Below are 26739 nucleotides of genomic sequence, written 5' to 3' on the forward strand. Positions count from 1 at the left end.
CCAGGAAATCTGGTTTCTCATGGTCTGAGAGTCTTTAGGTGCCTTTTGGCAAACTCCAAGCTGGCTGTCATGTACCTTTTACTGAGGAGTGGTTTCCATCTGGCCACTCTACCATAAAGGCCTGATTGGTGGAGTTCTGCAGAGAGGGTTGTCCTTCTGGAAGGTTCTCCCATCTCCACAGAGGAACTCTAGAGCTCAGTCAGAGTGACCATCAGGTTCTTGGTCACCTCCCTGAGCAAGGCCATTCTCCCCCAATTGCTCAGTTTGGGCAGGCGACCAGGTCTAGGAAGAGTTTTGGTGGAGGTGTCATAATGTTCATAAAACCTAGTGGTCAAACAGGGAAATTTTTCCAGTTGTTTTTCCACCTTTCATTTTTCCCATAGGGGATTCTGGAAACACCTAAAATAAGGGCTCTGTTTCATATCTCGGACAACGTGACTTTTATAATATATTTGGCTCTATTTACTTGCAAACGCTAATTAGCATTCAAGTAGACATCATGCAAGACTACAAATCCCTGCAAGCTCCTGAATGTCATCTCTAGCTGACACCTTTGCTAACAGGTACTGTGTCAATATAAAACTTCCACAAGACAGTTCACAGAATTGTCCATTTAAAGACATTTAGCCAATTTATTCATTTCTACATTTAGCCAACATTCGATAGTTAATCTAGAGATTCTTACCTTTTGCCTCGATTCGGCAGTCTCATCCAGATCATCATGGCATTTGTAGTTCTATAGATTCTTACCTTTTTTCTCGATTCGGCAGCCTCGTCCAGATCATCATGGCATTTGTAGTTCTATAGATTCTTACCTTTTCCTCGATTCGGCAGTCTCATCCAGATCATCATGGCATTTGTAGTTCTAGAGATTCTTACCTTTTCCTCGATTCGGCAGTCTCGTCCAGATCATCATGGCATTTGTAGTTCTTTATGGTAGCCACATTAGCAGCTAATTAGCGGTTCATTATTTTTATTTTTTTACATTTGGGGGGGGGGGGGGGGGTGCATTTAGGCGACTATATTGATAAGTCTCCTTGTCCGAGAGAGATTTACACGTTTATCAAAACCTCATGACAGGGTAAACCTACACAAACACAGCCCTTATTTTAAGTGTTTTCCAAACATTTATGGTAAAAAAACAATAGGAACCATTTCCCTGTTTGACCACTAGGTTTTATGAGTATTATGACTATTACTATTCAGCCTAAATGTAGTAATGCTGCCTTCAAAACAACTGGGACCTCGGAAATCTCCGGTCATCCAACCCAGAATTCCACTCAGGCCTCTTTCTAGAGCTTTGACATTCCGTCCTGAAGATCACGGATGTCATGATTTGACCTCATCTTGAAAGCACCATAAGCCCTGAGTTAGCCTGCCCTGGAGCAGGTTAGATCTGAAGGATTCGTTGCCATATAAATGTACCTGGCTCAAAGGTGAGCCACTTTTGTGGAACCGGTTATCCCAAGTTGAACTCAGTCGACCAAGGTTACTTTGCTTACTCCTCAAACTACATTCGTAGAATATGGCTCAGGATGCATCGGTTTCCAAAATAGCACACACTGACAGATATACTGTAGGGTAAACACAGAGATACTGTAGGGTATAAATATTATCAGGGTAAGCCTGTGCCACATACACACAGGGTAATAATACACTGCTCAAAAAAATAAAGGGAACACTAAAATAACACATCCTAGATCTGAATGAATGAAAGATTCTTATTAAATCCTTTTACTTTACATAGTTGAATGTGCTGACAACAAAATCACACAAAAACTATCAATGGAAATAAAATGTATCAACCCATGGAGGTCTGGATTTGGAGTCACACTCAAAATTAAAGTGGAAAACCACACTACAGGCTGATCCAACTTTGATGTAATGTCCTTAAAACAAGTCAAAATGAGGCTAGTGTGTGTGGCCTCCACGTGTCTGTATGACCTCCCTACAACGCCTGGGCATGCTCCTGATGAGGTGGCGGATGGTCTCCTGAGGGATATCCTCCCAGACCTGGACTAAAGCATCCACCAACTCCTGGACAGTCTGTGGTGCAACGTGGCGTTAGTGGATGGAGCGAGACATGATGTCCCAGGTGTGCTCAATTGGATTCAGGTCTGGGGAACGGGCGGGCCAGTCCATAGCATCAATGCCTTCCTCTTGCAGGAACTGCTGACACACTCCAGCCACAAGATGTCTAGCATTGTCTTGCATTAGGAGGAACCCAGGGCCAACCGCACCAGCATATGGTCTCATAAGGGGTCTGAGGTTCTCATCTCGGTACCTAATGGCAGTCAGGCTACCTCTGGCGAGCACATTGACGGCTGTGCGGCCCCCCAAAGAAATGCCACCCCACACCATGACTGACCCACCGCCAAACTGGTCATGCTGGAGGATGTTGCAGGCAGCAGAACATTCTCCATGGCGTCTCCAGACTCTGTCACGTCTGTCACGTGCTCAGTGTGAACCTGCTTTCATCTGTGAAGAGCACACTGCGCCAGTGGCGAATTTGCCAATCTTGGTGTTCTCTGGCAAATGCCAAACGTCCTGCACGGTGTTGGGCTGTAAGCACAACCCCCACCTGTGGACATCGGGCCCTCATACCACCCTCATGGAGTCTGTTTCTGACCGTTTGAGCAGACACATGCACATTTGTGGCCTGCTGGAGGTAATTTTGCAGGGCTCTGGCAGTGCTCCTCCTGCTCCTCCTTGCACAAAGGCGGAGGTAGCGGTCCTGCTGCTGGGTTGTTTCCCTCCTACGGCCTCCTCCACGTCTCCTGATGTACTGGCCTGTCTCCTGGTAGCGCCTCCATGCTCTGGACACTACGCTGACAGACACAGCAAGCCTTCTTGCCACAGCTCGCATTGATGTGCCATCCTGGATGAGCTGCACTACCTGAGCCACTTGTGTGGGTTGTAGACTCCGTCTCATGCTACCACTAGAGTGAAGGCACCGCCAGCATTCAGAAGTGACCAAAACATCAGCCAGGAAGCATAGGAACTGAGAAGTGGTCTGTGGTCCCCACCTGCAGAACCACTCCTTTATTGGGGGTGTCTTGCTAATTGCCTATAATTTCCACCTGTTGTCTATTCCATTTGCACAACAGCATGTGAAATTTATTGTCAATCAGTGTTGCTTCCTAAGTGGATAGTTTGATTTCACAGAAGTGTGATTGACTTGGAGTTACATTGTGTTGTTTAAGTGTTCCCTTTATTTTTTTGAGCAGTGTATATACCCTCTCTGTTCGATAGGCAGTGGCAAGGCAGTGGTGAGGTACAATAAAGAAAGTAACAATGACCAAACTGGTTCCTCTTTATTTCATGACAATGAATGCACTTTTTTTCTTAACATTACAGCTGAATGTGTCAGGTAAACTCTTGTCAAGTAGGGATCAATCACAAACTCTTCCCTGTCAATCAATTCTTGACAATTAAAACAGCTGAGGAATGGGGCTGGAGAAACATTACCACTTTCAAATTCATTGGCATAGCTATGGATGCAAGGACTGACCAGCCATAAGATGAAAAGCCTATACAGAGTTCGTAAACAAACATTGGTATAAAAAAAGGTTTCTGATGGGTCACGACAGTTGAACTAAGCTCATTAGGCATTTATAAGTTATATTTAAGCAATAAGGCACAAGGGGGTGTGGTATATGACCAATCAGTTCTTGTTGTCTGTGCCGTTCTCCAGGGGTAATCCTAAAACTCAGGTCCTAAGCCAAACCAGTTTAGTAGACAGTGGGGGTAAGCAGACAGTCCAGGTCACAACAGGAAATCACACAGATATTTCTCTCACTCTTCACGTCTCACTCTTCACGACTCACTCTTCACGACTCACTCTTCACGATCCATTCTTTGCCCCTTTGTGCAGGCCGTTTCCTCTTTTATCCCCAAGTACTCCCTGGCTTAAAGACCCACAGGCTCGCCTCGTTGGGGTAGGAAGTCCATATAAGGCTCGGGGGTGGAGCCAGCGGGCTGAAAGACATCTCCCTTCAATAACCACTCCCCTCACCTCTCCCTGCCATCTGCCACAATATATTTCATATTTTAGATTCTTCAAAGTAGCCACCCTTTGCCTTGATGACAGATTTGCACACTCTTGGCATTCTCTCAACCAGCTTCATGAGTAATGTATTTCCAACAGGCTTGAAGGAGCACTTGTTGGCTGTTTTTCCTTCATTCTGCGGTCCAACTCATTTCAAACCATCTCAATTGGGTTGAGGTCGGGCGATTGTGGAGGCCAGTTGATCTGATTCAGCACTCCATCACTCTCCTTCTTAGTCAAATAGCCCTTACACAGCCTGGAGGTGTGTTAGGTCATTGTCCTGTTGACAAACAAATTATAGTCCCACTAAGTGCAAACCAGATGGGATGGCGTATCGCTGCAGAATGCTGTGGTAGCCATGCTGGTTAAGTTCTCCTTGAATTCTAAATAAATCATTGACAGTGTCCCCAACAAAGCACCATCACACCTCCTCCTCCATGCTTCACGGTGGGAACCACACATGCAGAGATCATCCGTTCACCTACTCTGTGTCTCACAAAGACACGGCGGTTGGAACCAACATTCTCATATTTGGAATCATTAGACCAAAGGACAGACTTACACCGGTCTAATGTCCATTGCTTGTTTCTTGGCCCAAGCAAGTCTTCTTATTGCTGTCATTTAGTAGTGGTTTCTTTGCAGCAATTCGACCATGAAGGCCTGATGCAACCAGTCTCAACTGAACAGTTGATGTTGTGATGAGTCTGTTACTTGAACTCTGGAAAGCATTTGTTTTAGCTGCAATTTCTGAGGCTGGTAACTCTAATGAACTTATCCTCTGCAGCAGAGGTAACTCTGGGTCTTCCTTTCCTGTGGCGGTCCTCATGAGAGCCAGTTTCAGATGGTTTTTGCGATTGCACTTGAAGAAATTTTCAAAGTTCTTGAAATTTTCCGGATTGACTGACCTTCATGTCTTAAAGTAACAATGAAATGTTGTTTATCTTTGCTTCCTTGAGCTGTTCTTGCCATAATATGGACTTGGCCTTTTACCAAATAGGGCTATCTTCTGTAGACAACTGCTGCCTTGTCCACAACACAACTGATTGGCTCAAATGCATTAAGAAGGAAAGAAATTCCACAAATGAATTTTTAACAAGGCACACCTGTTAATTTAAATGCATTACAGGTGACTTCCTTATGAAGCTGCCAAGAATGTGCAAAGCTGTCATCAAGGCCAAAATCGAATCAAATGTAATTTGCCACATGCGCCGAATACAACCTTACAGTGAAATGCTTACTTACAAATATATGTATTTTTTAAATAAGAGATAAGAATAACAAAGAATTAAAGAGCAGCAGTAAATTACAATAGCGGAGCTATATACAGGGGGTACCAGTACAGAGTCAATGTGCGGGGGTACCGGTGTCGAGGTAATTGAGGTAATATGTACATGTAGGTAGAGTTATTTAAGTGACTATGCATAGATAATTACAGGGAGTAGCAGCAGCGTAGAAGGGGGGGGGGGGGGGGGCAATGCAAATAGTCTGGGTAGCCATTTGATTAGCTGTTGAGGAGTTTTATGGCTTGGGGGTAGAAGCTGTTTAGAAGCCTCTTGAACCTAGACTTGGCGCTCCGGTACCACTTGCCATTCGGTAGCAGTGAGAACAGTCTATGACTCAGGTGGCTGGAGTCTTTGACAATTTTTAGGGCCTTCCTCTGACACCGCCTGGTATAGTGGTCCTGGATGGCAGGAAGCTTGGCCCCGGTGATGTACTGGAGCATACGCACTACCCTCTGTAGTGCCTTGTGATAGGAGGCCGAGCAGTCGCCGTACCAGACAGTGATGCAACCCGTCAGGATGCTCTCGATGCTGCAGCTGTAAAACATTTTCAGGATCTGAGGACCCATGCCAAATATTTTCAGTCTCCTGAGGGGGAATAGGTTTTGCTGTGCCCTCTTCACGACTGTCTTGGTGTGCTTGGACCATGTTAGTTTGTTGGTGATGTGGACACCAAGGAACTTGAAGCTCTCAACCTGCTCCACTAAAGCCCCGTCGATGAGAATGGGGGCATTCTCGGTCCCCCTTTTCCTGTAGTCCACAATCATCTCCAATGTCTTGATCACGTTGAGGGAGAGGTTGTTGTCCTTGCACCACACGGTCAGGTGTCATCAGCAAACTAAATGATGGTGTTGGAGCCGTGCCTGGCCATGCATTCATGAGTGAACAGAGTACAGGAGGGGACTGAGCATGCATCCCTGAGTGGCCCCAGTGTTGAGGATCGGCGTGGCAGATGTGTTGTTACCTACCCTTACCACCTGGGGGCGGCCCGTCAGGAGGTCCAGAATCCAGTTGCAGAGGGAGGTGTTTAGTCCCAGGGTCCTTAGCTTAGTGATGAGCTTTGAGGGCACTATAGTGTTGAACGCTGAGCTGTAGTCAATGAATAGCATTCTCACGTAGGTGTTCATTTTGTCCAGGTGTGAAAGGGCAGTGTGGAGTGCAATAGAGACTTCATCATCTGTGGATCTGTTGGTGCAGTATGCAAATTGGAGTGGGTCTAGGGTTTCTGGGATAATGGTGTTGATGTGAGCCATGACCAGCCTTTCAAAGCATATCATTGCTACAGACGTGAGTGCTACGGGTTGGTAATAGTTTAGGCAGGTTACCTTAGTGTTCTTGGGCACAGGGACTATGGTGGTCTGCTTGAAACATGTTGGTATTACAGACTCAGACAGCGAGAGGTTGAAAATTTCAGTGAAGACACTTGCCGGTTGGTCAGCGCATGCATGGAACTGCTGATGCACTCATGCATGTTTCAGTGTTTCTTGCCTTGAAGCGAGCATAGAAGTAAGTTAGCTTGTCTGGTACGCTCGTGTCACTGAGCAGCTCTTGGCTGTGCTTCACATAGTAGTCTGTAATAATTTGTGAGACCTGCCACATCCCATGAGCATCAGAGCCGGTGTAGTACGACTCGATCTTGGACCTGTATTGACACTTTGCCTGTTTGATCATTCGTTGGAGGGCATAGCGGGATTTCTTATAAGCTTCCGGGTTAGAGCCTTGAAAGCGGAAGCTCTACCCTTTAGCTCAGTGCGAATGTTGCCTGTAATCCATGGCTTTTGGTTGGGGTATGCACGTACAGTCACTGTGGGGACAACGTCCTCGATGCACTTATTGATAAAGCCAGTGACTGATGTGGTGTACTCCTCAATGCCATCAGAAGAATCCCAGAACATATTCCAGTCTGTGATAGCAAAACAGTCCTGTAGTGTAGCATCTGCTTCATCTGACCACTTTTTTTATAGACTGAGTCACTGGTGCTTCCTGCTTTAATTTGTGCTTGTAAGCATGAATCAGGAGGATATGATTATAGTCAGATTTGCCAAATGGAGGCCGAGGGAGAGCTTTGTATGTGTCTCTGTGTGTGGTGTGAAGGTGGTCTAGAATGATTTTCTCTCTGGTTGCACATTTAACATGCTGATAGAAATTAGGTAAAACTGATTTAAGTTTCCCTGCACTAAAGTCCCCGGGACACTAGGAGCGCCGCCACTTTGAAGAATCTCAAATATAAAATATATTTTCATTTGTTTAACACTTTTTTGGTTACTACATGATTCATATGTGTTATTTCATTATTATACAATGTAAAGAATAGTAAAATAAAGAAAAAACATTGAAATTGTAATTAAAACAGTAAAAATAAATATTTTGTCATTCCTGTGGTATACGGTCTGATATACCACGGCTCTCAGCCAATCAGCATTCAGGGATCGAACCACCCAGTTTTTAATCTTAAGAAACAATGGGTATATATCATTAATTTAATAATATATACTGCTATCTCTGGCTGCAAATGATAGACAACAGTTTGAGGTCTGAAAAAGGTCTATGTTGAAAATTGGTCAAAGATGAGGTTAGAGATACCTCTCTGATAATCAGAGATTGGTATGCTATGCTTATGCTATGCAGGATGTTTAACTTGTGTGGATATATCCAACTCTCCATAGATGGGTTGACAACATCACGAACACGATGTACGTACTTCCATGGGGCAGAAGTCAGTGTGTTGTTGTGATTCTGGATGGCCAGATTGCTAGCAATGACTAGAATGACAAGAAACTGCCATGTGGGCATCGTAAATGGCTAGTTTTATCTTGTTATTGGTAGCATGTCTTGTTTTGAGGTGTTTTGACTGATTTCCCGTCAATGCTAATATGGCTAAATTTCGCTAGCTTACCAACAACTTGTAATGATGTATTTTCAAAGTTTCATTTATGTATGTTTTCAATAAACATACAAGACGGAATACAGCTTTCATGTTGTCAACAATCTAAGCCAACCCCATCTGTTTTGCCCCATGTTTGCGTGCTACTCGTTTTGGTTGCTAACCAACCTGTCTAATATACAAATCATTTTTTTCTCACCACTAGGCGTCTGACTTTACGATGACACTAGCTATTCCTATTCCGCTCCTTTCAACAGTTTCTATCTGATGTGTCAATGTAAAAAATCAGTTTCCATTCATTTCTACTGCAAATTCAAACAAATGCAGTAGCCTCCTTTTGTAATTAGGCATCCTCCATTAAAAACATTCCACGGCACAATCTGAAATATTTCTTGACATTCACTGTCCATCAGTGATTCATGTATAATTGATTATTGAAGAATTATTATTATTGAAGCCTCATGACCATAGTACAACAATATAGAGCGTGCCAACTTGTAGTCTTAAAAGCCGGAAATTACCTCTGGTTCGTTCAGCCATTTCTATGGGGAAAATTAATGGGAAAATAATAGGGTTTTGAGATAAACACTGAAAATAAGGTATGAGGTTAATACAAGCTTAGGAGATCTTATACGTTTTGTTCTATGAGATCATATCAGTCAGTTAACATGACCTTATGTTATAAAGCCTTTATGTGCTTTTTAAAATTACATAAATTCTTCAAAATGTTTACAAAAAGTGATGTTAGCTGATGAAGATGATCTCATAGAACAAAACGTATAAGATGTCATAAGCCTGTGTTTTCGGTGATTATCCCCAAATCCTCCAAAAAACCCATTAATTCCTACATAGGCTTTGTCCAACGAACCATGGCGGAGTTAGCGACTGGAACGAGCTGCAACAAACACTCAAACTTGACAGTTTTATCTCAATTTCTCAATCATGGACACTCTTACTGACAGTTGTGGCTGCTTTGCGTGACGTATTGTTGTCTCTACCTTCTTGCCCTTTGTTCTGTTGTCTGTGCCCAATAATGTTTGTACAATGTTTTGTGCTGCTTCCATGTTGTACTGCTGCCATGTCGTGTTGCTACCATGTTGTTGTCATGTTGTGTTGCTACCATGCTGTGTTGTCATGTGTTGCTGTCATGCTATGTTGTCTTAGGTCTCGCTTTATGTAGTGTTGTGTTGTCTCTCTTGTCGTGATGTGCGTTTTGTCCTATATTTATTTAAAAAAAAAAAAATTGCAGGCCTTGTCCCCACAGGAGGCTTTTAGTAGGCCGTCGTTGTAAATACGAATTTGTTCTTAACTGACTTGCCTAGTTAAATAAAGGTTAAATAAAATAACATTTAAAAAAGTTAGTGCCTACAAAAAGATGCCATTATTTAATTTTACTAGGCAAGTCAGAACAAATTTTTATTTACAATGACGGCCTAGGAACAACAGGTTAACTGCCTTGTTCAGGGGCAGAATGACAGATTTTTACCTTACTGGCCCAACACTCTAACCACTAGGCTACCTGCCCCCCCCCAGGTAGCACGTACTATTTGTCTATTACCACAACACAATCTAAAATAACATTTTAGAAAAATTACATAGGCCTATTTTGAAGCTACTGATTTGTTTTAATGACAAAAACATACATTATGAGGTTGTATAGTTTATGTTTTTGTCATTTAAAAACATCAGTAGCTTCAAAATAGGCCTACGCAATATCATTTAAATCTCTGTCTGGCTGTCTGTGAAACAGGTGGACAAAGGAAGGTTCTGTTCGGCAGGAATGATCAAGCGGGGAGGTCAAGGTGGTCCAACCATAGAGGTCCAACTCAGCTGACTCCTGGGCTGAGAAGATGTCATGTCATGTTGACTGGCCATGGAAAGGTGAGATTCATTACACTCTCAACCCAGTAGGTGGGGATAGATTCACAGTCCGAAACCAGGCGGAGCTTACATTCCAATGGGATGAGTTACATCCCCCCTACGTCACTCCTGGGAAAACTGCGATCACTCATTCGAACTACGCTGTTAGCGGTGTTTCAGGGCTGATAGGCACCTACAGCTTCAAGAAACTATCGCAAAAAAAAATATATCAAATACATCGTACATTATCGTCTTATTTGATCGGTTTGGGTAATGGCAAAAATTTAATAGAGTTTTGAACGCAACGCGTTTCCGAATGCGACTACCAACTTCCAAGCGATGCAATCGCCACTGAAAACTTTCATTTCAAGGAGGCCTTGTATTTTTTTTTTTACAACAGGTCCACGGCATATGCGGAGAGGAGACTGATTAGGCTATACAGCCTACGAAATACATGTAGTTATCTTTGGTTTATTTTACAGCCAAAGTTACTTAAGTTACTTTCAATAACAAGAAGAGACAACTCATCGACTGGTTTATCGGACAGGCTACCGGACAGGATCAGGATTAAAAAGCAATCGAACGCCTTCAGCTTTCCTCGATACTACGAGCCAAGCAATTCCAAATCTGGTTAAATGCGGTACGAGGCTAAAATGATGCCGGTGAGAGTTTCTGCTTTTAATTGCTTGAAAAAAAAAAACCGTGACACTGTATTACAGGGCTATTTGCTTGTCATACGTTGAGTTACAGCAACATAGGCTAGTTGATAGACTACGCAACATTGTAGCGCACTCCAGTTGCAGGCATTACATTGATGTACTTGCTGGTTACTTTTTTGCGATATCCATTTTCAATAAATGTGTTTTCAGCCATAAAGGAATACTCAAGTTACACTACACATTACAATTTACACTTGGGGATGATGCAACCTAAGGTTTGGCTACCAAAGACTCATGAAGGAAACTATAGAATTTCAACAGATTATCAAATATTGTTTCATCTCTAAGAAACGGAGTATTGATGTTTTTTCTGTATAGCCTCTTATAAGCAAACATATTTAATGCAGGAAACCTTGTATTCACTAGGTAGTAGTTGTTGTTCGCATTGAATAACCCACCCTACACAGCTCTGAGGATTTGCATAGTAGTCTAATTTGATGCCCAATCACCCCAGTGTCTACATGTATATGTCCATGTGCAAAATCTTTTTTTTCAAAATATCATTATTTCCTAAAATTAGATAGTTTTGACACAGAATTTGAATATTGTGGTTACTGTTTTTCCTTAAACAAGGCACCCAGCAGCTTTGAACCTGGACCCCTGCCAACATAATGAGAGGTCTAGTCCTTTTGCTGCAGTGCTGAGCTCCATCTCTCAGTACTTCTTTTAAATCTAGAGAAAAAAAGAGGAGCAGAGCTAGGGGCAGGAGGCGGTATAGAAAACATCTTGAAATTATGTCTGTGACTGTTGTATATTTAAATGCCAGGCTAAGTTCCGAACTGACACTGACTGTATAGGTACCTAGGTTCTGGTGCCAAGTCCACGCGTGTCTGTGACCAGTCAGTGTGCTGTGCACTACTCTGGATGGCACCAGCAGGTAAACATTCAGGATGAAAGGAAAGTTCTTCAGGTTGTGCTTGATTGTCCCCCAGGAGTTGTCAGGACCTGTAGTCTTAGGAATGCTTCTTTTCTGATGGGTTTTCCCTGAAATCCACTGCAAAAATACGTACGTGGATGTCAATGCCAGAAGTAAAATGTTACTGTGATTAAGATGTTTCACCGAATCACTTTGTCATCATTTGTGTGTAATCATGTGAGTGTGGATCTGTGTGTGTGTGTGTGTGTGTGTGTGTACCTAACACACGTACAAACACTACTGTGTTTATCTTAGTATGACTGTACATATTGGTAGCCTACAGTGTGTGCTTCTCTCCCCCTCATTTTCCAGTAACTTATCTGGATGACTGGATGAGTCATGTTCTCAGGTGGCAGTGACCGAGTGCTCTCAGAATGACTCCTGTCTGCGAGATATGACCTAGCTCCACAATTCACACCCAGCCATTTGTTATCGCCAACCTCCATTCACATGGACATCAATATAAATCCTTATCCTTACCATGCCATGTTTCCATGGCGGAGACCTTCGCCCTGTTGCTGTGTGTGCGTAACATAGATGTAACAACTATGAAATTACACATGGGATCATGTAGTAACCAAAAAGTGTTTTAGATTCTTGAAAGTAGCCACCCTTTGCCTTTGACAGATTTGCACAATCTTAGCATTCCCTGGAATGAGCGGGTGTGTCCAAACTTTTGACTGGTACTGTATATAGCCAAGTAATTGTTACTCATTGTGTATTTATTCCTCGTGTTATTATCATGTTTCTATTCTTTTTTAATATTTTTCTCTCTGCATTGTTGAGAAGGGCCTGTAAGTAAGCATTTCACAGTTAGTCGAGCATGTGTCAAATAACATGTGATTTTATCAGTATCTTTAGCACAATCGGCACAATCCCCATCACAATAGAACCACATTGGGACATGAAGTATTGTCTGTGCTTGCACAATGAATGTCCCCTGGACCTGTATGTACTGTTCAGTGCTCTGTTGTAGATATAATGTAGCAGCGTCATGGGTGGCTGGGGATGGGGGAGGGCGGTAAAGAAGGCTCCCTGTTTTCGGAGGACAATGGGCCCAGGGACTCTTTATGGCACGGTGTAGAAGAGGACATTGTGCGTGTCCTGTCTTTCTATGATAAGAGAGGCTAGTTGTAGATGACGGTTTTACTGTGAGGTTTCCTTATCTCCTGTCCAGCCAAGCTCTGTGTACAGCTAGCAGTGATTTACACATTTGGTCTTGAGCCGATGTTTACAAAGTGTTGTGATCAAAGCTAATGTTATTTTGTTGTTGTTGTAGGGTTTCTGTTAGGGGGGTTGGTGTGATGTGAATTGATTACAACCAACCTATCACAGTTTTGGAGGCCATTGAGGTGAAACTGGTTAGGCTATAGGCCTATCCTTTAATGGCCAAATGTCTTATTTTTTTTTTTAAAGGGACAAGTATTTTGTCACAATGACTTCTTAGACCTATACACATTTGTTCCTTAACAGTAATGTGTTCAATGTTGACCTAAACATATTGTCTTAATCAATAGCAACCACACAAGACTAATGGGGTGACGTTGTGGGCAGCCCTGCTTGGCTTTGCTGTGTGTCAACAGAGACCTGAAGAGATTTTCTCTCTGTGTGACCACTGACTGGCTTTGTGTTGACTCTCTGGGAGGGCCCCTTCTTACGCAACACCTGACATTCACACCAGTCAGGTGGAGGTTGGCTCAGTTATATGAGGGAGATCCAAGGACATGCAGTATGTCCATGTGTACACAAGGACCTCGCTTGGAATGATCGCTGGACCGTAACGAATCAACTCCTTACCGCTAGTGGTAAGAAATGCCTTTTAACTAAAAAAAATGGGCCTAGTGCTGGATGGATGTGGTTTGTAGAGGAGTGAGTTTATTAGGCTTTATATGCGGATATTCAAATCTAAAGTCTCCAGCTGTACAGTACATGACACACTGAGATATGTTCTGAGCGGGTGTCCTCTTTGTAGTGGCTTGTTGAGAGTGGATATGGGTGTAACTTCTGAAGCAGACCCGTCAGAAGAAGAGCGAAGGCACAAGCACCATAGAATCACCTGACCTGGCATCCTCTTACCTGCGCTAGAATCCAGAGTTGATTGACTTGACGTCCTTGGTGGATCCAGGTGAAAAGGGGTAAAGATGTTTAGAGTGGCTGTACTGTAGAGCGATTGAGAGAGAGAGTGAGGATATTGTGTAATGTCAGGGGCAGTAATCCTAGGCCACCCATCGGGATGAGAGAGGTCAGAGTAGAGCACTGTAGCAGCCAGGGGTGGTCAGAGGATTTACCTGAAACTAGGCCTACGCTTCTGGGAAACGCATTGTGTCCCTCGCTCACTCACCTGCGCCAGTGATCTCTTTAAACTTGCCCCTGCTCATTCCAAATTGGCCCTAATAAATACATTATAACGTGTCCCTTCTAAAACATGGGATTGTGTTTATTGCTCAGCTTAAAACCAGTTTGTCAAGGATAGGAAATGGAAGATTATGGATAGAAGTTGGCTCATTCTGCTTAATGTGGCCCCCATTTCTCTCATCTCTCACAGGAAGCTCATAGTTGGATCTCTCATCACAATACGATATGCAGGATGGAGAGACCAGGAAAGGACGAGTTTAGAGGGAAACATGGTGCAGTGCAGACCTGGATGGGAGGTTATGCTGAATTTAAGTAGGGAGTGATGTAGCCTACTGCAGACTACAGCACAAGCTGTTGCAGCGGAGTTGTGTACCACAGGCTACCGCTCTCACCAATTACATTTTCTCCTCCGTCTTCCCCTGTAGTGGAGGTAGATTAAAAGGAATAATGTATAGAGGATTCTGCCTTGTGTTTTTGAAGTACTGCCCGGCTGGAGCGGAGTCAAGTCTTCAGGCCCAGAGTTCTGCAGAGAGGATGGAAGGTAAGACGGACAGACAGACAGACAAAGGCACGGAGATGCAGTCTGTCTTGATGCAGTCTCTTGAGTTCCTTAGAGGGGCTCGCTCAACAAGACCTAGTTGGCTCACTTGCTTACCCCAGCAATATCTGTAATGGACAGAGAAGGGTGTGTGTGTGTGTGTGTCTGTGCGCTTGCATGTGTGTGAGGCCTGGCAGCACTCCGTAGGTAGGTATCTCTGACTACACTATATTACCAAAAGTATGTGGACGCCTGCTCGTCTAACATCTCAATCCAGAATCTTAGGCAGTAATATGGAGTTTGTCCTCCCTTTGCTGTTATAACAGCCCCCACTCTCCTGGGAAGGCTTTCCGCTAGATGTCGGAACATTGCTGCGGGGACTTGCTTCCATTCAGCCATGAGCCATGAGTGAGGTCGAGCACTGTTGTTGGGCGATTAGGCCTGTCTCGCAGTTGGTGTTTCAATTCATCCCAAAGGTGTAAGATGAAGTTGAGGTCAGGGCTCTGTGCAGGCCAGTCAAGTTCTTCCACACCGGTCTCAACAAATACTTTCTGTATGGACCTCGCTTTGTACATGGGGGTATTGTCATGTTGGAACAGGAAAGGGCCTTCCCCAAACTGTTGCCACAAAGTTGGAAGCACAGAATTTGTCTAGAATGTCATTGAATGCTGTAGCTTTAAGATTTCCCTTCACTGGAACTAAGGGGCCTAGCCAGAACCATGAAAAACAGCCCCAGACCATTTTTCCTCCTCCACCAAACTTTACAGTTGACACTCTGCATTCGGGCAGGTAGTGTTCTCCTGGCATCCGCCAAACCCAGATTAGTCCGCCGGACTGCCAGATGGTGAAGCGTGATTCATCACTCCAGAGAACACATTTCCACTGCTACAGAGTCCAATGGCGGTGCGCTTGGCATTGCGCATTTTGATCTTAGGCTTGTGTGCGGCTGCTCGGCCATGGAAATCCTTTTCATGGAGCTCCTGATTGAACTGATTGAACTGATTTGGAACTTGGTAGTGAGTTTTGCAACCGAGTTTTGCAATATTTGTAACACTAGGGCACTCTGCGGTCCCGTTCTGTGAGCTTGTGTGGTCTTCCCCTTGGCGGATGAGCCGTTGTTGCTCGTAGATGTTTCCACTTCACAATAACAGCACTTAACAGTTGACCGAGGCAGCTCAAGCAGGGCAGAAATTTGACAAACAGACTTGTTGGAAAGGTGGTGTCCTTTGACGGTGCCAGGTTGAAAGTCACTGAGGTCTTCAGTAAGGCCTTTCTACTGCCAATGTTTGTCTATGGAGATTGCATGGCTGTGTGCTCGATTCTTAACACCTGTCAGCAACGGTGTGAAAGTATTCAGATCCCTTGACTTTTTCCACATTTTGTTACGTTACAGCCTTAATCAATTTTAGAATATATAGTTTTTCCCCTCATCAATCTACACACAATACCCCAATGACAAGCAAAAACTTTTTAACTTTATTTTTTTTTGCAAATGTATTAAAAATAATCTGAAATATCACGTTTACATAAGTATTCAGACCCTTCACTCAGTACTTTGTTGAAGCACTTTTGCAGTGATTACAGCCTCAAGTATTTTTGGGTATGATGCCACAAGCTTGGTACCCCTGTATTTGGGGGGGTTTCTTCCATTATTTTCTTCAGATCCTCTCAAGCTCTCAAGCTCAGGTTGGATGGGGAGTGTCGCTGCACTGCTATTTTCAGGGCTCTCCAGAGATGTTTGATCGGGTTCTGGCTGGTCCACTCAAGGACATTCAGAGACTTGTCCCAAAGCCACTCCTGCGTTGTCTTGGCTGAATGCTTAGGGTCGTTGTCATGTTGGAAGGTGAACTGTCGTCCCAGTCTGAGGACCTGAGCACTCTGGAGCAGGTTTTCATCATAGACCTCTCTGTACTTTGTTCCGTTCATTTTTCCCCTTGATCCCGACTAGTCTCCCAGTCCCTGCTGCTGAAAAACATCCCCACATCATGATGATGATGCGGCCACCACTATGCTTCACCGTAGGGATGGTGCCAGGCTTACTCCAGACGTGATGCTTAGCATTCAGGCCAAAGAGTTCAGTCTTGGTTTCATCAGACCTTTAGGTGCCTTTTGGCAAACTCGAAGTGGGCTGTCATGTGCCTTTTTCCTGAGGAGTGGCTTCCGTCTGGCCACTCTACCACAAAGGCCTGTTTGGTGGAGTGCTGCAGAGATGGTTGTCCTTCCGGAAGGTTCTCACATCTCCACAGATGAACTGTAGAGCTCTGTCAGAGTGACCATCGGGTTGTTGGTCACCTCCCTGACCAAGGCCCTTCTCCCCCATTTGGCTGGGTGGCCAGCTCTAGGAAGAGTCTTTGTGGTTCCAAACTTCTTAAATTTTAGAATGATGGAGGCCACTGTTTTCATGGGGGCCTTCAATCGTGTACAATTGTTTTGGTACCCTTCCCCAGATCTGTGCCTCAACACAATCCTGTCTCTGAGCTCTACGGACAATTCTTTCGACCTCATGGCTTCGTTTTCTTTTCTTGGACATGCACTGTCAACTATGGGATCTCCTATAGACAGGTGTGTGCCTTTCCAAATCATGTCATTTGAATTTAGCACAAGTGAATTCCAATCAAGTTGTAGAAACATCTCAAGGATGATCAATGGAAACAGGAAACAGGATGCACCTGAGATCAATTTCAAGTTTCATTGCAAAGGGTCTGAATACTTATTTTTTATTTTTTGCAAAGATCTCTGAAACCCTGTTTTTGCTTCGTCATGGGGTGTTGTGTGTAGATTGAGGGAACAAAAATTGTTAATCCATTTTAGAATAAGGCTGTAACGTAACAATGTGGCATAGGGGAAGGGGTTTGAATGCTTTCCGAATGCACTGTATAGTGTATTTATGCACACACAGTGGTATTGACGTTTGCTCTTTATGCAAGCCTTTCATTTTGCTAGTTACTTTGACATTGAAGTCTAACTCTATTACTGTGCCTCATGTTTAGCCCTGAGGATCTTATAATGAAAACTGCCAAGGGGACAGTTTTGATACCCCCATCTCGCTCTCTCTCTCTCATGCTAACTCAATAAAAGAGACATTTAATTTCGTACTAGAGGAGAATGACATGCACTGGTATTGGCCCCTACAGGTAGATGGTAGTGTGTGTGAGGAAAGGTTAAAAATGGACTGTTATAATGATATCAAATTTTCTTGCGAATGCGGTTAGGCTACCCTCACCTTTTTACAAATCATGTTGTAGATTACAAATTGAGTTTGTTTCTATGTGTCTCTCTCTCTCTCTCTCTCTCTGTCTGTCTCCCGCGCTTCTATGTAGTAGAGCACGTGTGCGTTATCTGTTTGAGTGGCATGCACACACACTAACCTCCTACTTCCTGTAATTGTCTGTGTTGTGTTTATGTTTAAACAGCATGCCTAAACAACTGGAGAGGCCTGATAAGCCCGTTCCCACCCAGGAACCTGCCCAAAACCACTGGTGCAGGTTCAACTCATTTCCCAACCCTTAATGGTTAATGTTAGGATTGTGGGTGAGTCAATCTGATGTTAGAGCAGGGCGCTCCGTACCTCAAGCCCCTTGGTCTAGGCAACATGACAAGCTCAATGTATTTGAAAGTTTGCACACACACACACACACACACACACACCCCCCCAGGGTCATGTTTGAAGGGTTACATTAGTGTCATCAGCTGTGGTTGCTCTCAGAAGTGCTTTCATAGAATGAATCCCAGACGGACAGGGTTTGATGTTGTTTTGCTACCATTGGCTTTCATCAGGCAGACCCATGCCTGTCTAATCACAACAGGATGTTGGGTGCACCTGCTATCTATTTGACTGGCAGCTGGCACTCTTAGAAACGACCCTTTTTCCTCAAGCGGGGAATGCAGCACAGCATGTGGTCTGGGTAATGCTGACGCTGCTACACTCTCTATCTTGGGTGAAGGTGTCAAGGTTTAGACTAGTATATAGCAAGGATTTTGTGGCGTGCTTTTATATGGCTTGGGTAAAATTGTTTTCTTACTGAATAGGCATATCAGTTGACTTTGGCCGACTTGTCTTAGATCTTTTTCCTGTGCTTTGTCATACAGCTGGAGTTATTGTTGCTTAATAGTCTTATCAGGTTTTTATTGACCTGTGTTTGTTTCTCTGGCTGTGGTGTTTATGACTTACAATTTTGAATCCATACATTTTCATACTGGTCCCCCTTGGCAATCAAACCCACAACCCTGGCGTTACAACCGCCATGCTCTACCAACTGAGCTACACAGGACAATGAATATTTAATACACTCTAGGGTAGTCTCAACACCACTCTCCGTACTTTAGTTTAACATTCTCCTCTAGCGTTTGTATGAACTTGAACATTATTATAGGCAATGTTGTATAAAAGAGAAATGAGTGTGTGTTATGATATTAAGGTACAGAAATTGAATATGTGCTAGCTGTTGGTAACGGCTTTCCCATTACAACAAATGGGCAATTTACTAGACATTTTATGCCAGTACAGTATATTTCTACGAGTCACCCCTCCTCTCTATCATCTCTCACACCTCTCCTTTACGGCTGTGGAGGACATGACGTTTTCTCAGCTGGTTATTGTCATGGAAAAGACTGCTGGTCTCACGGTAGTATCTCCAGGCTTACACACGCAAAAGCTGCATACAAGCCTCTGATGCGCGCATTTGGAACATCTACATTTAAAAAGGTATAATTTAATATACACCGTCACAATAAATCCGTTATTGATTTTAGTCAGGTCTAAAGAAACATTATGATAGGAAGAACATGTATTTCAAAAGAACAGAGTATGAGTTGGCCTACTGCAGGGGTCGGCAACCTAACGCAAAAAAAACTATCTATAGAGTAGCAGTCAAAAGTTTGGACACCTACTCATTCCAGGGTTTGTCTTTATTTGTACTATTTGCTACATTGTAGAATAATAGTGAAGACCTCAAAACTATGAAATAACACATGAAATCATGTAGTAACCAAAAAAGCAAGAACAGCTCAAATAAGCAAAAAGAAATGACAGTCCATCATTACTTTAAGACATGAAGGTCAATCAATCCGGAAAAGGTCAAGAACTATGAACGTTTCTTCAAGTGCAGTCGCAAAAACCAAGCGCAATGGTGAAACTGGCTCCCTTGAGGACTGCCATAGGAAAGGAAGACCCAGAGTTACCTCTGCTTTAGAGGATAAGTTCATTAGAGTTACTAGCCTCAGAAATTGCAGCCTAAATAAATGCTTCACAGAGTTCAAGTAACACACATTTCAATATCAACTGTTCAGAGGAGACTGTAAAACAGGCCTTCATGGTCGAATTGCAGCAAAGAAACCACTACTAAAGGACACCGTTAAGAAGAGACTTGCTTTGGTCAAGAAACACGAGCAATGGACATTAGACCGGTGTAAATCTGTCCTTTGGTTTAATGAGTCCAAATTTGAGATTTTTGGTTCCAACCACCATGTCTTTGTGAGACGCAGAGTAGGTAAAGGGATGATCTCCGCATGCTTGGTCTCACCATGAATCATGGATTAGGAGGTGGGATGGTGTTGAGATGCTTTGCTGGTGACAATGTCTGTGATTTTAAAAAACTTTTTTTTTAAATTCAAGGCACACTTAACCAGCATGGCTTCCACAGCATACTGCAGCAATATGCCATCCCATCTGGTTTGCGCTTAGTCCCACTATCATTTGTTTTTCAACAGTACAATGTCCCAACACTCCTCCAGGCGGTGTGAGGGCTATTTGACCAAGAAGGAGAGTAATGGAGTGCTGCATCAGATGACCTGGCCTCCACAATCACCCGACCTCAACCCAAATGAGAGGGTTTGGGATGAGTTGGACTGCAGAGTGAAGGAAAATTAGCCAACAAGTGCTCAGCACATGTGGGAACTCCAAGACTGTTGGATATACATTACTCATGAAGCTGGTTGAGAGAATGCCAAGAGTCTGCAAATCTGTCAAGGCAAAGGGTGGCTACGTTGAAGAATCTAAAATATGAAATATATTTTGATTTGTTTAATACTTTTTTGGTTACTACATGATTCCATATGTGTTATTTCATAGGTTTGATTTCTTGACTATTATTCTAAAATGTAGAAAATAGTCAAAATAAAGGAAAACCCTTGAATGAGTAGGCTTGTCCAAACTTTTGACTGGTACTATACGTTCCTAACCAGTTTATATTTGCAATACGACACCTCGGGGGTTTGTGGTATATGGCCAATATACCACAGTTAAGGGCTGCATCCAGGCACTCCGCGTTGGCCATATACCACACCCCCTCGGGCCTTATTGCTCAAATAAACATATAAATGCCTCATGAGACTGTTGGAAAAAAATTCCAGGTGAAGCTGGTTGAGAGAATGCCAAGCGTGCGCAAAGCTGTCATCAAAGCAAATGGTGGCTACTTTGAAGAATCTTAAATATAAATAATTGTTTGAACACTTGTTTTACTACCTGATTTCATGTGTTATTTCATAGTTTTGATGTATTTTACTATTATTCTACAGTTTGATTTTATAAACTGGAGAAAATAATTGAAATTGCATGCATTAGTTTCGAAATTGCGTTGGTATTCACTGTAATGTTGTAGTTCCCAACGTATGTCAACCCTGATTAGCCAATAGGCTTTCATGATTTTGCAGGAGTTTCATATTATTAATTCAAAACCAAGGCAGCACCGAAGATGAGAGATTTGTTTTCAGGTAGCTAGCAAGCCTTTTTTTGTTAATTAAAAAAGTTCAGGGTGCAAAATGTCATCAGCAAGGAAATAAGGTAAGACGCTCATTTATTGCCACTTAGACAAAGGACTATGGATTAGTTTTACTGAAGGACCGGTCTGTTTGCGCTCTCTGTTATAAAACGGTTGATTTGTTGGACATGAAGTGTACAGCATTATTTTGAAACGAGACATGGGGGAAAAGTTAAAGGATGAGGCGGACAAGGTTGAAGGAATCAAGAGGGCCGTGTCCAGGTATGAATTGCAAAGCTTTGTGTTCATAAATCTACATGCAGTCAAAAAGCAAGCTCCAGAGGGGAGCTACAAATTGCATTGAATGAATCATCACCTTCGAAAGCGCTGTTCATTTTGTTACATTAGGCTTTGAAACAACATCCACAACTACCATGTTTTACTCTGTTTCAACCTGCTGTTGAACTTATTGTTTTAAAATTTATCATCACAATGAGGTGAGTTAAAAGCATGATACTGTTTTGGTGATAAGTGTTTGATATGATTTTCATTTGCATTGATGTCAGAGGGGTTAGAGGGACAATAGAGCCCCATTTAGGACCTGATGGTCGACTTCAATGCTGAGCCCCAGAGGGTTTTACCATATGTCACAACCTCCAACTTGATCATCTCTCTCGCTCTCTTTCTCATTCTCTCATCTCTTCTCGTTATTTCTCTATTGTCTCCTTTCTCTCTCTCCTAACATTAACAGGGTCCCCTGGATGTCCTACTTTCCTTGGAAGAGCGTGATGTCAGCTGCTGCGCCTATTTCCGAGTGACTTTTCTTGTCCTGCTGGGATTTAAAGCATATTTGCCCTCCTGGAAAAAAGAGGCTAATCTAATGCATTAAAGCTCCATATTGAAGCGTCTGAGAACTGTATGCTTGTCTTACATGTTTTGTTGCCCCACTACAACCAAGCAGCCGCCGTCCATAAAAAGCTTAAGTATCTGGGTCACTGTTATTTGAAACCTTGCTGACCAGATCTGACCAACCTCTCCTGCAAAGATAAAGCTTATAGTCTGCTAGATCAGTTGAATGAGCCACACACACTGTAGTCCAGTGGTATATAAAGGAGTGGCGTTCTGGCTCGGTGGTTGAGGTTTCTCTATTAGGCAGAGTTCTGGGTTCAGCTTTAGGCACAGATCTGGGACCAGGACAAATAAAAACAACAAAAAAAAATATGGCAGGTTTCAGGCTTTGGCCCCATAGCGCAACCAATTAACATCTTCTCCAGAACCGCTCGACCAATCAGCAATCAACTTTGGCATGTTGCATCTATGGATGCACGTCTTTGAACGCAATACACTCATTTTATATGACAGTTTTTTCATGTCCAACAGCGCCGCTATGCAGCCAAACTGACAAACTCTACATGTTAACTAGAGCATGTGTGCATCTGTCATTCACTCTGAGTCGAACAGATCAACAGATATTGACATGTATCCATTGTAGTGACACTGTGTGGTCAATCTGAATGTGCTTGGAAATGTTGAGTGTTTTATTTTAAAATGTGAATATTTTATTTAATTTAACCAGGAAGGGCTCATTTGAGATTTGAAATCTTTTTCATTACACAGTCATTACACAATTACAGACAGACAACATGAAAAGCTATAAGTAATCTAGTAAAAACCATAGAATTCACAAGAGTATAACAAAATCATAAAACGGCAAATTAAAAACATTAACAGGTCAGGGAATCAGTCTCAAAATCCTTCACCAGGGATTTAAAAACACCAATCAGGACAAGTTCTTCCAGTTTAAAAGTATTTTGTAAGGCGTTCCAAGACGATGGCGCAGAGTACATAAAAGCCCTTTTACCAAATTCAGTTCGGACATTTGGAACAGTTAGTAGGATAAAGTCCTGCGAACGAAGAGAGTACCCACCACATTTCTGAACAATACATACAGTGCCTTGCGACAGTATTCGGCCCCCTTGAACTTTGCGACCTTTTGCCACATTTCAGGCTTCAAACATAAACATATAAAACTGTATTTTTTTGTGAAGAATCAACAACAAGTGGGACACAATCATGAAGTGGAACGACATTTATTGGATATTTCAAACTTTTTTAACAAATCAAAAACTGAAAAATTGGGCGTGCAAAATTATTCAGCCCCTTTACTTTCAGTGCAGCAAACTCTCTCCAGAAGTTCAGTGAGGATCTCTGAATGATCCAATATTGACCTAAATGACTAATGATGATAAATACAATCCACCTGTGTGTAATCAAGTCTCCGTATAAATGCACCTGCACTGTGATAGTCTCAGAGGTCCGTTAAAAGCGCAGAGAGCATCATGAAGAACAAGGAACACAGCAGGCAGGTCCGAGATACTGTTGTGAAGAAGTTTAAAGCCGGATTTGGATACAAAAAGATTTCCCAAGCTTTAAACATCCCAAGGAGCACTGTGCAAGCGATAATATTGAAATGGAAGGAGTATCAGACCACTGCAAATCTACCAAGACCTGGCCGTCCCTCTAAACTTTCAGCTCATACAAGGAGAATACTGATCAGAGATGCAGCCAAGAGGCCCATGATCACTCTGGATGAACTGCAGAGATCTACAGCTGAGGTGGGAGACTCTGCCCATAGGACAACAATCAGTCGTATATTGCACAAATCTGGCCTTTATGGAAGAGTGGCAAGAAGAAAGCCATTTCTTAAAGATATCCATAAAAAGTGTTGTTTAAAGTTTGCCACAAGCCACCTGGGAGACACACCAAACATGTGGAAGAAGGTGCTCTGGTCAGATGAAACCAAAATTGGACTTTTTGGCAACAATGCAAAACGTTATGTTTGGCGTAAAAGCAACACAGCTGAACACACCATCCCCACTGTCAAACATGGTGGTGGCAGCATCATGGTTTGGGCCTGCTTTTCTTCAGCAGGGACAGGGAAGATGGTTAAAATTGATGGGAAGATGGATGGAGCCAAATACAGGACCATTCTGGAAGAGAACCTGATGGAGTCTGCAAAAGACCTGAGACTGGGACGGAGATTTGTCTTCCAACAAGACAATGATCCAAAACATAAAGCAAAATCTACAATGGAATGGTTCAAAAATAAACATATCCAGGTGTTAGAATGGCCAAGTCAAAGTCCAGACCTGAATCCAATCGAGAATCTTTGGAAAGAACTGAAAACTGCTGTTCACAAATGCTCTCCATCCAACCTCACTGAGCTCGAGCTGTTTTGCAAGGAGGAATGGGAAAAAATGTCAGTCTCTCGATGTGCAAAACTGATAGAGACATACCCCAAGCGACTTACAGCTGTAATCGCAGCAAAAGGTGGCGCTACAAAGTATTAACTTAAGGGGGCTGAATAATTTTGCACGCCCAATTTTTCAGTTTTTGATTTGTTAAAAAAGTTTGAAATATCCAGTAAATGTCGTTCCACTTCATGATTGTGTCCCACTTGTTGTTGATTCTTCACAAAAAAAATACAGTTTTATATCTTTATGTTTGAAGCCTGAAATGTGGCAAAAGGTCGCAAAGTTCAAGGGGGCCGAATACTTTCGCAAGGCACTGTATGTCCTAATAAAATGGAAGTAAACCCAAAATGACTTTGTAAGTAAAAGTATACTAGTGACTGAGCCTGCGAGTAACTAGAAAAGGCCAGCCAACCCTGGTTTACAATTTGCAGTGGTGCGTAAGGGTTTTGCAGTTTAAAATAAATCTCAATGCGCCATGGTAAAGGGTGTCAATTGATCTCAAACACATATATCCAATATCCCCATAGTCTAGTAAAGGCATAAATGTAGCTGATACTAGCCGACTCCTGGCTTCAAAAGAAAAACTGGCCTTATTCCTAAAATAAAATCCCAACTTCAGCTTCAATTTTTTGTAAGTTGTTGAATATGCCATTTAAAAGAGGTCGTCATTCACTAAAATGCCAGGATATTTATATGAGGTTACAGTCAATCTCATTGCCCTGATAGGTGAAAAGTTCAGAGGTCTATTTCTTGCTTTAGAAACACCATTAGTTTAGTTTTGTCAGTATTGAGGATACGCTTCAATTGACACAAGGTATGTTGAACAGTATAAAAAGCAGTTTGCAAGTTCTGGTAAGCTTTTGTAAGAGACAAGGCACAACAATAAACAGTATCATCAGCATAAAAGTGAAGTTGTGCATTGGACATTTTTGTCTAAATTATTTCTATAAATAGTGAATAAGAGGGGACAAGTACAGAGCCCTGGGGCACACCATTACAGACAGATACTTTTAACAGACATGAGCCCATCAAATTGAGTGCACTGAGTTCTATCAGACAGATAGTTAGCAAACCATGCAACTGCATGCTCCAAAAGACCTCCACTTGACAATCTCTGCCTCAGTGTAGCATGATCAACTGTATGAAACACCTTAGAGAGATCTGTAAAAAGTGTGAGACAGTGCTCATTTGTCAAAGGCGTCAGTGATATCATTTAAAACCTTCATGGCTGCTGTAATTGCGCTATGCTTCTTCCTGAAGCCCGATTGGTACATTGATAAAATATAGTTTTATATACTATTTTAGCTGTTAACTCACAAGGGTTTAGAGTATTTTCACCAGGGGTGACAGCTTTGAGATTGGCCTATAATTATTTGAAAGAGTTGGATCTCCCCCTTTTAAAAGTGGTAGGACAAATGCTGATTTCCAGATCTTTGGAATTTCATTACATTCCAGGGTTAGATGGAACAGAGGGGTTCTGCTATGAAATCAGCTGCCAGATTTAAAATGCAGGGATCAAGAAGATCAGGACCTGCAGGCTTTCTCTGATCTAAGGATTTCAGGGCTTTATGTACCTCCTGCACTGAGAATGGCAAAAAGCTAAATGTTTGACCAGCTCTCGCTGGTTAATCCACACAAGGTTGTATAGAGACCGAGGACACTGAATCAAACAGCCTACCAGATGATACAAAGTGCTTATTGAAAAAAATTCAGCATTTCAGTTTTGTCAGATACAGCAACAAAGTCCTTCAGTACACATGACGGTAATTCCTTAACATTACTGTTTCCAGACGTAGACTTAACAGCCTTCCAAAACTGGTAACAGTTTTGTCTGTTACCATCAGTGGTAACGGACATAAAATATTCAGACTTGGCCTTTCTGAGAAGAAAATAACACTTGTTTTGTAACTGCCCCAAAAAACCCAATCAGCATCAGAACATGATTTATATGCATATATTTATGTTTATGCAACACCACACCCACATTAATGTTTATTGGTCAGTAGCATAGATGTTTGAGACGCTACCCTGGAAAATAGTGTCCATAGATGCTAAATATCAAGTTTTGTGCAGCGTTGTCATTCGGTGCCAGAGGAGTAGCGGTGTGTTTTTTTCACAAAATCCTAAATGCCGGAAAATTCTACATGGCGGTCGTTATGGGAAATTGAGACATTTGTTCCTTGTGAG

General features: G+C 42.7%; 1 protein-coding gene across 8 annotated transcripts in view; it reads left to right on the plus strand.

Moving 5' to 3' along the window:
- The first annotated feature begins 10192 nt into the window (after positions 1 to 10192).
- The window catches only part of LOC139411561 (tumor protein p53 binding protein, 2a), a 51565-nt gene continuing 35018 nt past the window's right edge, over positions 10193 to 26739 (plus strand). For 5 of the 8 annotated variants that reach the window (XM_071158058.1, XM_071158068.1, XM_071158079.1 and 2 more), the window contains exon 1: positions 10476 to 10734. In XM_071158058.1, the coding sequence (XP_071014159.1) occupies positions 10708 to 10734 (27 nt within the window). In that variant the 5' untranslated portion in view covers positions 10476 to 10707. Of the gene's footprint in view, positions 10735 to 26739 lie in introns of all 8 variants that reach the window. The other 3 variants (XM_071158109.1, XM_071158127.1, XM_071158100.1) reach the window with 2 other exon arrangements.

This window comes from Oncorhynchus clarkii, chromosome 1, assembly GCF_045791955.1.
Source record: "Oncorhynchus clarkii lewisi isolate Uvic-CL-2024 chromosome 1, UVic_Ocla_1.0, whole genome shotgun sequence".
Classification (NCBI taxonomy): Eukaryota; Metazoa; Chordata; class Actinopteri; order Salmoniformes; family Salmonidae; genus Oncorhynchus; species Oncorhynchus clarkii.